This window comes from Labrus mixtus, chromosome 17 (genome assembly GCF_963584025.1).
Source record: "Labrus mixtus chromosome 17, fLabMix1.1, whole genome shotgun sequence".
In the NCBI taxonomy this organism is placed as follows: domain Eukaryota; kingdom Metazoa; phylum Chordata; class Actinopteri; order Labriformes; family Labridae; genus Labrus; species Labrus mixtus.
The window spans coordinates 13,807,051-13,818,880 of record NC_083628.1 but is presented as its reverse complement, the minus strand read 5'-3'; the positions used below and the strand labels follow the sequence as shown (position 1 = coordinate 13,818,880).

Here is an 11,830-nt window from a genome sequence, read left to right as displayed (position 1 = left end):
ACTGCTTATTTGTTTGTCACGTAAGTGTGTTTAGATCACGGTCATTCTGTGTCAATTCATGTGCAACGTGAAGCTATGAGTTAACTGAAGTGTGCTAACATTAGCCTGCTAACACAACAATGAAGGCCACAGGCAATTGCAGCTCGAGCTGAGGACATTTTTGGCTTAATGGTGCTTAATTATTGTGCGTTCTAATTCATCCTCGTGCCAACGCGAGTGGAGAGGGGTTGGAGGAGAGCGGAGGCGTCACTAACAGCAGTTTGATTTGGTTTAATGCTGGTGCTCAAGGGCGACATCTACTAAATCAAAAAGTCGCACATTCTTCCTTTAAAAGCACTAATTGCAAAAATCTTTACACACCAATAAACAACTTTAATTGCCATTTAACTGGTTTGCCATTCAAAAACAATTGAATTTGAACCACAGCATCATTTTACTCTTTACGCTTGGTGAAAACAACAGAATAATCAAAAGAGATGAGACAGATTTTCACACCATTTTATTAGCAACAATGTGTCTGTTAGTTATACATTAGAAACAAGGACAGAAACATTTCTGCTGTACTGTACTGAGTCTGAAAAACCAGCTGGGTCGTAAAATAAAGCAAAGTTATTCAAATACTTCAGGGTTTAAGCAACACTGCATTTGAATATACACTTGTAATAATAGTAATACTCATAATATTAATAATTCTCTCATAAGTCTTTACGACGTTACATTTCTTGTGCATCTGTCACATTTTTCTTTAAAAAGTAAGAAAAAGCAAAGCATTGACAACTGTGTGTGTGTGTGTATGTGTGTGTGTATGTGTGTGTGTATCTGTGTGTGATTTGAGAGTTTGCAGGGAAGCACATGTCACAAGAGGGAAAATTATATCAGAATCACTCACTGTTTCACCCTTTGGGAAAATAAACGAGTATGATTGCCGATCAAACATCCACGGAGACGGAAAAAGAGAAAGAGAGAAAGACCATCCGTTTGAAGGGAAAAAGGAGTGGGGGCAGGTCCAATCAGCTTCAAGACCCTCACACACCCGCCAGCATTTCTTCTTGAAATCAAGCATTAAGTAATTTCATTCATTAAGTGTGTGTCTTGGTCCAAACACTCCTCCTGTTAGAATATGAGCCCTCCAGTCATGCTGGTCAGCCGAGCGCAGGAAATAAAAAAGCATCCCAAGATGAACTCTCTAAGCAAATATTCCTCAGTCCAACGAGTCGAGAGTAGAGAGAGAGACAGCGAGAGATAGAGAGATAGAGAGAGAGAGATAGAGTGGGGTGTATGCTATGGCCTGTTAAATATTTATAAATGTTGCTTTAGAAGTGAAATTATCTTTAGCACACAAATCTATGTATCAACAAATTGGGGACAACACAAAGAATGCACTGAAGAGTCCATAAAATGAAACTTCAGTGAGGAAATACAACGATATGACATTGTAAAGAGTTTCTGCACTGACTGTCGCCTGCAAATTCAGTCTGTGTTTAGTCATAAATCAGTAAAATGAACATTTACAAAATATCTCCAAACCCACTTCATGTTTGTCATTCTTAGCATCACCATAAATGTAAAAGTAACATGGCACACACATGAACTGATACAATCCCTTGACCCTTTACATTAAATGTTCAAAATGTTATTGCAACCCAAGAGTGGGTTCAGTATACGTACAATAGGGGTGACAGACTGTGTTAAACTGTATGGAATAAGAACTCCTGTATTACAATTTAAAGTTATACACACACACACATACACACACACACACACACACACACACACACACACACACACACACACATGCAAGCACAGTCACACAATCTCACAAAAATGCAAGAACCTGTCCCCTTTGGCACCTAGCCTGCAAAAACACACAGAGGTCTTTTTCTGCAGAAGTGTAGTATGGTGTATTAGAGAAAGTAGCCTCCCGTCAAACTGAAGCCCTCTATGAAAGAATGTAGAAAACAAGAAGGGATTTCCATCTTCTGAGAGCCCTTTATTTCTAAATATCATGGCCTAAGTTAAGTTAAGTCTAAAATGTCTGTGGCTGGCAGCTTAAACACCACATTGCCCTCCTATTCTAGCGTTGTTCCACTGGCGGAGATTGATATTTTATAATCTCTCTAATCTGTGGACAGAGGAACAGACAGATCATCCCATCATGGGAGGGAGAACCACTGGACTTCATCTAATCATATTTTTGTGTAGCAGCTATGGCAGACAGAAAATCCCTGGACATGGCAGGAATTTGTCTAGCATTCAGGCCATGGGTAGAAGAGTTTAGATGAATCAGGACTGAACAAATCAAATCATAAAAGAAAAGCCATTCTTGAAGTTAAAAAAATAACTATTCAAAACAAGCCAAAGCAAGTAGTGCTTGTTTGGGTTAATTTACCATTGTTTTATACTTTAAACTTCATATTGGCCCAAGTGTAAGGTCCTGGACCTGAGCATAGTACCTTTAAAAATCCTGTCCTGAGAGCAATCTGAGTCCTTCATTCTGCAGGAGGTGACCAGTAGAACGAGACCAGACTGGATCAGACAACACTAGACTGGACTACACTGGTCAAGATGACAAAAAACAATCAGACTTAAGCCCAGTCCAGCCTAGGCCATCTCGTTTCATTTAAGAATAAACTTACAGCAGCTAAACATCAGTGCTGATGCTACAGCTGCGTTGGAACATGTCCCTCATGGTGACTGACCGGGCCAGGTTTGGTTTCCGGTAGTTTGAAATGTTCACAGGCACAGGCAGCTCCAGGTCCTGCTGCTGTACGCTGCAGTAGCTGATCCGGTCTCCTCCATTCCTCAACCCATCTGGCTGATGGTGGATCTGCGGCTGAGGCGGCTGGAGGTAGAAAGGCATCTCATAGTGCGTACAAGACGGACAGAAGGTCTGTGAACGTGTTAGTTTCCGGGCCAGAGGGGGGGTGGAGAAAAGGGCCGGGCCATTTGGGATGGAGGAGGCGGCGGCTGTTGCCGCCACAATGTTGTGATTAGAGTGGACTGGTGGGAGGCGGGACGTAACAGCAAAGTCTGGCTCCTCCTCCTCCGACTCTGACTCTTCTTTTTTGCAGCAATAATACTGGAGGTGAGAGGAAGAAACAAAGGGATGAAAAGAAGGAGAATATTAGGGTACAATTAATGTCAATTGTAAAATATCTGAGAGATGAGGGAGGAAGAGAGAAATCAATACAGTCATAAAGAGATAGCAATATACTCCAGTGTCGAGCATTTCACCTCAATAATGTCGCCAACGGAAATTTTGCATTTCACATTTAAACTTGTTCCTTAACATAAATTTTCTATTTAATTATAGGGGGGCCAAGTGTTTGGTGCGGGCCCCATGTGAAGAGGCTTCAGTCCTCGACAGCGGGCTCCTTTCCAGAATGTCGTTCCCCACTCTCTCTCTCTCCTGGGTTTCTGACTCTATCCACTGTCCTATCTCTAGAAAACAGTCATAAAAACCCCCAAAATAATAACCATAGATCAATTTATGGAGTACAAAATGCTTTGCTTTCCATCTGATAATCAGGAGTTAACGTTAGCTGAGAAACCACTTTGTTAATTAGTGCTGCATTATGGAAATAAACTCCCTTACCCTAAAAACAATTCAATCAAATGTCATGAAAGCCTGACATAAGAAATCTAAATGAAATTTGAACATATATATATATATATTTATTAATGTTTTAGATTCTCAATTTTATGTACATCAACCCTATAATAGTTAAAAGATTTGGGTTTCCATGGGCTTTTACGAATCATTAGAGTACCGCAATTATCTGTGGTTTGCACGCTGTAGACTGAAAGCATGAATTCATTCAACAATCATCGTCTCTCATAATCAACTTTAGCCCATAAACCTAATCACCAGCCCACATGACCCTAGATGTTCAAACACGTTGTCTTGGTGAAGTTGCACATGTTCTACAGTGTGATGTCAAAAAGGTTTTGCCTCTCAAGGTTTCTGTCTCCAATTTTTTTCAATTGAGCCAAAATCCCTCAACAATTACAACACAAACAGTCTTGTAAACATAATCCACTTTTCAGTGGAGAATTTGTGGTTGCTATTTCTGGCACACAACATGTAGCTTTCAAATTAATTCACGGCATCAGGCCAACTAATATGAAGCCATAATACGGGGATTAGTTTTGATTCTGCCATGAAAAAATAAGAATCTTAAGAAGTGCAATTAGCTCTAAGTAGAGAGGCTCATGCATTTTCCGCTGAAGACATCTTACCTTCGTTTCCAGTGGATCTCAGTAAATGGGCTGCATTAATTAAGATTTCACAATGGGAGCAATTTAGATTTAAGTTAAAGTTTTAGTTTCCTTCTTCAGTACATAAAGACACATTATGTGTTCGAACAGGGTATACAGTAAATTGCCAGGTGTATTTACAGACACCTTTCAAAGAGTCTGTTTAACATCATATCTCAAGTCCCTGGTTTTTAAGTCATTAAAGGAAACATATTATACTCCTTGCCAACAAGTTTAAATAAGTCTCAGAGTTCCCCAAAACATATCTGGGAAGTTTCTTGCCAGAGAATCCACTCCAATCCTATATTTTGTCATGCCTAAAACCCCTCAATTTCAGCCCTGCTCAGAACTGGCTGTTCTGTGTCTGCAGCTTTAAATGAAAATGAGCTGTTTCTGACCACACCTCTCTGGAAGGTTTGGGCTTGGGCTTTCGTGCACCATGCCCTATTGTTTACCATAAGAAGGCAGACTCAGAGGACAGAACAATCACCTAGATGTGGGAGTGTCACCCACCTGGGGGAGGGAGTACTGCCCTTGGTGATGTCATAAAGGGAAAACCTCCTGACAGCCTGCTTGAGCACACATTTTCTGCGCTTCTGGAGTAGGTAAAATACAGAGAGGATGGACTATGCTCATTATTGGGGGGCTTGTAGACAGGCTAGGGACACATATTAGTGATAGAAAAACATAATTTGCATAACATTTGCATAATATAATAGATATTTATAAGTACATCAGCCCACCATTACAGCCATAATATCACGACTGTAATTTTGTCCTGTTACTTGCGAACACTTTTAAGCGATATTGGTGACATTAAAACACAAATGCATATGAAAACATCTCTAGTACTGCTCTCCCATACTGACAATGTACTTCCCTGTATGCAGCATTCGGCAACTTTCAGCCATTATTATTTCTAACCTCATCTCCTTTTTTTCTTATACAAACTGTGGGCAACTGAATTTTGAAGACTAAAGTGTCAAGATACACATACCATGCATTTGATAAAAGAGAGCTCAGTATATCTTTAAGAAACAGTTATTCAGATAACTGAGTTACCATTATCATTCCGTACTGCTTTTTGTACATTTCTTAAACATTACAAGTAGAGTAATTATAGCAAAGTCCTTACAATAATGTGCTTTTGGAACTGAGTTCAGAATTCTTTGATGAAAAATTAAGATTTTTCACATCCCTAGACTAAGCTATGGAGACGCAAATCTTCTGTGTATTAAATCTAAATAAATGACTCAGTCACAGATTTATAAATGAGGAGCTATGATAACAAGATTCATTTTTTCTTAGATCTTGATACGAGGGATTAGAGTGTTCAATTTGGAAAATATAGCCTATTTGAGTCTCTGTATTAGAAGAAAAAAAAAACCTCAGTCAAAAAGGTGTGAAAATACCTTTTAATGTGGAATTTGCAGCAAAGTTTTAAAGCAATTGGCCCTGCGATGAGAGCAATGTTTTTCAGTCTGAGCAGCTTCTCAGTCACATTGTTAATTCAAACTACTTATTCTGAGTGGGTGTAATGCATCGTGATATCTAGGGTTCACGGTGAGGGCATTTAGATCTTCTATCATCTTGTTACATTCATACAGCTTGTACAGCTAAACAAGATACAATTGTGTTAGATGTGGATAAATCAAAGCAAAAGTTTAACGTTTTGGAAAAATCAGACTTCTTGCCAAGAGTTAGATGAAATGATTGATTTGTCAGGTAAAAACAAACCAAAAGCCAGCCGTATGTTAGCTTAGCTTAGCATGAAATTGAGGGGGGAAATTGTCAGACTAACACCTCTAAATCCCTCTTACTAACATTTGATAAATAAATCAAATTATTACATGACTTAGCAGTTGCTAGGCAGCCAGGAGAGACTGCAGGAAATAATTTCGTTGTGGTCAATAAATGGCATAGCCATAACATTACCAGTGCCTAACCATCTTATAATCATAAAAGAAACAGAGTATTGTTAGTTAGTTTGTTTTTTTGGGTTGGATAAAAAAAGGAGATAAAAAATGTTAAGCTTTATCCAATCTGACAGCTAGCTTAGCCTTAGGTCAAGCTAAACTAAGTATGCCTAATTAAATGCACAGATATGAGAGCAGTGTCAATCCTCTACTCAAATGATATTCATATCATCATTGGTTCTTATCATAGCTTTGAGTCACATAACAAGCGAGGAGGCCTGGTGGGCAAAAAGAGCTTATAAAAGTAGCGTCCATCATTGAACACTCTGTGGCGCTGCAGCAAAGGCTTTTTCTTTTTCAACCTTTTTAAAACGATGCATGTCACCTGACAACCGAAGTAAAACAAAGATATCAAGATAACCTTAAAAATGACTTTTTTAAGACCATGGATATAATAATAGATATAACAGACACAAATTGAGTTTTAGCTTTATTATCTTCAATGAAATGTTAGCCATACTATTAGCATTGAACTAGGGATGGCAGTGCCGACAGTTGGTTCACCACTTTTCTCAGTAACCATTTGACCAATAAAATTAGGTCAGTAATTCATTAAATCCTCTGAATGAATTGTAATGACTTTGGCTACCACAAGTTCAAACCGCCAACTGGTCCTTAACTCTGGCAAATAATATTTTCCGCGAAGCTAATGACATTCCCACCTCAGTTTTACTTTGTGTTTGGGGCTAGTTAGCGAGTGTTGGTGTGCTAAAGCACTAAACTTCGTAAAGATGGTGAAAATGTTAACCCACTTGCTAAATTGAAATCAGCATGTAAGCATTTTTGATTGTTTGCTCAAAGCACTTCTTTGTTTAAACAACCAGAGGATGGAATTATTTGATCTTGGTGTTAAATGCATCAGCATGTTCCAAAGAAGTGCTAAATGTTGGTCATAGTCTAGAAACCTTGTTCGAAGACTTCATTTTCCTCTTGAATGCAAGACCATATAATTACCGGTAATTGATACACTGATTTAAGTTATATTTTTCAAACTATCTGACACCCTCCTACAACTACCAATTACGTGCTATAATTAGGGACATCAATTTCCTCCCAGCTCTTTCAGAGAAAATGATGTGAACTGTGGTCTCACCTGCAGCCTACAGTAGCACAGTACAGCGATGATAAGGAGTAATATAACTGTAGCAAGGATTCCACCAGTGATGACCACTGTCCCGGCTGTCATTCGAAAGGCTCTCCATCAACACCCTGTAGAGAGCAAAAGAAGAGGGACAGAGAGAGAATGGGAGTGTGGAAGAGCAGAGGGAATAGGAGTGAGTCGAAGAAGAAACAGCAGAGGAGAAAGCGCACAATTCATCATCACAGCGGTTTCATTAAGTAGATTATAACTGTGTGTCATCTCACTGGTGCTTATTGAATTATCCAGCAGTTAGGAGACATGTAATAGAATCATTCTACAAGTGCTGCTCAAAATATAGATGAAATCTTGGGCTGGAACACGGCAGAAAGAAAAGAAGTGTGTGTGTGAGAGAGAGAGAGCAGCATGTTACAGCAGTGGAAACGATAGAAGAGCAGAGAGATAAATGGATGATGGGAGTGAGGAGAGCTGAAGTGACTGAGCAGGTGAGAGAAACAAAGATGGAGTGAGCAGTGAATAGATTTGGAGGGAGTGGGAGAAAGAGGTCAAGATGAGCTGGGAAACAGGCAGAGAAAGGGATTTGATGAATGGATATGAAACAGTGGTATAAAATGATGGAGGGGATGAAGAAGAAAGGGCGAGAGGCGGAAAACAAACATGGGGAGCATGAAAATGAAGAAAAGTGGACTGGTCAAGTGATATTGTCATGATTATGTATTGCAAACACACGGTTGAATGAAAGTCAAACACGTTTTTATGCATGCACCCAGGACTCATGAATCTCTAATCCCAGAGACTTTTGTTCAAGCCCAATGGTCCAAAAACTACAAAAAAAAAGAAAAGAAAACAAGAACTCAAGAGAAATCCAAGGCCATGGTTTCCCAAAGTCACAATGAAACAGCATTTCAAGAGCAATGCTTCCTTAGGCAGATGCATAACTTACTCTTCTCAAGAAACAGGGACCATTTCAAAGTATACACTTCGGGAATATCAGTTAAAGAAAAGACAAAAACATATCTTTGTGGATATAACTACATGACACTTAAATAAGTTAGTAAGGCACACAAAAAAGGAAAGAAACAGAGACAAAATAAAATCAAAGGCGAGAGAGAAAAACCTTGACCTTCATAACATAAATCAGTTTAAATCCAGCTGGACAGCTTTGGCTGACCATTGACCTTATGATGAAAACAAATGCAGAAGTTGATACCCATATGCTCCAAGCTTAAAATAAATCTATCTAGGCAGAATGTATAATCAGACATGATTTACCGAATCCTCTTCTTTTTATGTAATTGCATTGTAAAAAAACAAACAACGGCTACATATTTAATTTGCATTCAACAGTAATTTATTTCAGGTTGTGTAACCTAGATTTTAGTGTGCTGTCATTGTGTAAGATTAAAAAAAGCCAAGCTACAAAAGATAATTTTGTCAATTTACTTAAGTGAGGCACTCTTTAACACTGGGGGAAAAAAAACCTTTAAAAGTGGTTTTGCATAACACATGCACACAGAACTGACTTGAGTTCAAGTCTACGGTACGTCAAAAGAACATTTTGTGGCTGTGTGATTGACTGGAGACTGAACTGACCTCATTCAGGGTTTATTAGATCAATGCTTCCCTTTAATTACCTCTTTTCAGTCTCTACAGCAGCTGGATTACCGGAAGAAGCCTTGAGCCTGGAGGCTTTAAATATTCATTCTACTCTCCAAGGTAAATGTGTATTAATCATAAACATTGTGTCAAAATAACGTTTTTCTGTGCACTGTAAACAAAAACAAAAAAAAAGCATTTTGGTATGTGGTTGAGTTTGATTAACAGAGGACCCCCGACATGAATCCTGTTTAAAAGATAGCCCTGACCTCAATGGGTCACAATCACATCAGTATGGTGTATGCTCACGGGCTGTTTGTTCCAGTTTTTGTTGCATGTGAAGGCACAGAAAGTAGCATCACACAAGTGATTCTTGTGAAGTGCTGTCCAGTGAAGAAAAAAAAAACATCACTCACAGGAAAGGGCAAGCAGGATGAAGGCAACCTGCAGAGTTATTCTACTACTTTGAGGCTCCAAAATTTTTATTGAAAAATGTCAGTTATGATTTCTAATTTCTTTACCTATATCAAATGTATTTCTTGAAAATCGTGTGGCTGCTGAATGTGTCAGGTCTTTACTTTTCATTCAATTCTATTTATTTTTAATTTGATTTGGTAAGACATGATTATAAACTGCTACTCAAAATACATTCAGTCTCACTATCGTGGCACAGAGAAAAGTTGCCACCAAGTTCCCCGTGTTGGTAACATTCCTATAATGAAATTGGGATAACCCTGCAGACATTTGACAGATGTGGCAACAGACCTTTTTTCCCTTCATTACATCCACAATCTGGGAGTGTCGTAGCACCACACCATCACACTGCATTGTGGATAATTGCCTGAAACCAAAAATAGGCCAGCAGGCTTGTTGCTAAGCTATGACTCAATGGTGCGAGCCATTATCAGCAGCGAGCACACAGCAGTATAGGCGCATGTTGTCAAGATCTTACTCAACGGTGACATAGACACACCCACAAATAGAAAACATTTAAAACTACAAAAAGCAGACCGCCAAATACATAAAAGGAACACTGTGACGCAAATGTAAAAGAAATACTATTTCCTGCTTTACCAGCATACGATTTGTATTGATTTGTTGCTGTTTCCAGTTGCATGTCCTGAAAACAAGGTTCTCCATCAACATCCCTCAGTCAGCTGACACTTCACTGTAAGACAGAGTACTTTTTACAATGTGAGTGACAGCTATGACCTTCTTACCCTGAAACACCTCTTAACTATGGCACATTTCTAAGCCAATAACGTGTCCAAACTACCAAAGCTTTTATTGTCATTTGTCTCCCTAGAAATGCTCTACACAGTTAGAATGGATCAGACTGTCTCTGCAGTGTACTATCTGCCCCGTCTACAAACACATCAGAGCCAGTCGCCCCTCAGGCTGGAATACAACTGGACACTAATCCAATCTGCAGGCCACACAGTCCACCAACCAAATCAATATGGTGGAAAACAAGGAGAGAGCGTTTTGGCCTTGAAGGCTTTTCAGTTCAACTGAAATGTGGTGCTTTGTGACATTTTTGTGTCACAAAAGAGAGGTGAACTCTCTGGGTTTGTCTGACATTGAGGAGAAGCTGAGAGTTAATTATGAACTACAGGCGGATAATGAAGGGCTTAAAGCTGCAGTAATCAATAAATTCATATGAACAACGGGACGGATGACAATGTGTGATGTGAGAGGGATCAGGCAAAGAACAGATAATCATCATGCAACTCTGAAGTTTCCTTTCAGCTTTATTGAGTGTGTTAGCATCTTTCAGCTCACTTTTTTTGGTTTTGTAGCTTAAAACTTACAAATCTAAGGTTACTCTTCTGCTCTTATCAGTGCAGTTTCTTAAGCTTCTCTGTGTGCCGCCTGCCCAGCTCCAAAATTCAGACAAACACAATTAGCAACTAGCTAGTGAGCATAGTGGAGCCTTCAGTCTGTGAGTGGAGCATTTAGCAGCTACAGTACAGGCTGGATATTTCCCACTGGAGTTGGTAGAGACCAAAAACAGAGCTAAAAGTAATGATTACGTCACACCCGTTGTATGTTAAGCTGTCACTTTCTTTTATATGGATGTTAGCGAACAAATGTTCACGCCTCCAAAACAGCTTTATACAATGAAAATTATTTTATCAGTGTTGTGTTACCTTGTTATACTCTTCCTTAGTGACAATCACAGCAAAACAAATTTGCAAAAGGCTTAAACATTTATTTTAAATTCACGAGAGCTTAACAAATACAGCACAGACGTATTTTCATATATCATTTGGACATTAATAATGTATCTTTTATATAGTTTTCAATAAAATGTAGAATGTAGTAGGCATCTATCAGTTTATTAGTGCAGAAAAACACAAGTTTTACTGTAAAACTTAAGTTGATAACATACTATATGTTTTTATAGTATAATCTGCAATCCAGAAACCTGTGCCCTTATTACGAGCAAAAATGATGTGGTCTTACTGTCCTTTGTTTCTGGAGAAAATGGGTCCTATACTCCCTAACCTTTTGCCCTTTCTAATAAATGCAAACACTAAATACTTGCAAAAAAAACCCCACACATATTTGTGTATGTATGGAGAACAACATTAATGACACATTAAGCATGTTTAGGACGTCAGCAAAAAAAGGAAAGAAAAAAACAAAGGGGTTGAACACAAATGACGCAGGAAAAGTCATTACTCCTGCTCACACACACACTGGATTGCTAAACCAGCACACACATGCACATGCATTAGTCACTGTACAAGAGAGGCAGGCTGTGTGTTTCTCCTCAAGCTCCCTTAATCAGAACGATGTGTGAGGGATGAACCGCAGCAAGGCGATGGACAGCGTTAATTATTTAACCACACACACACACACACACACACACACACACACACACACACATGCAAACATG

The 11,830-nt window shown here is 39.0% G+C and overlaps 1 protein-coding gene across 1 annotated transcript in view; it reads right to left on the bottom strand.

Annotated features, from left to right (window-relative positions):
- Nucleotides 1–482: 482 nt before the first annotated feature.
- fam163ba (family with sequence similarity 163 member B, genome duplicate a) overlaps nt 483–11,830 on the bottom strand; it is a 29,557-nt gene continuing 18,209 nt past the window's right edge. The window contains exons 2-3 of the mRNA XM_061061488.1: nt 7,327–7,442; nt 483–3,079 (exon numbers count right to left, since the gene is read on the bottom strand). Coding sequence (XP_060917471.1) covers nt 2,642–3,079; nt 7,327–7,419 — 531 coding nt within the window. The 5' untranslated portion in view covers nt 7,420–7,442 and the 3' untranslated portion in view covers nt 483–2,641. The remainder of the gene's footprint in view (nt 3,080–7,326; nt 7,443–11,830) is intronic.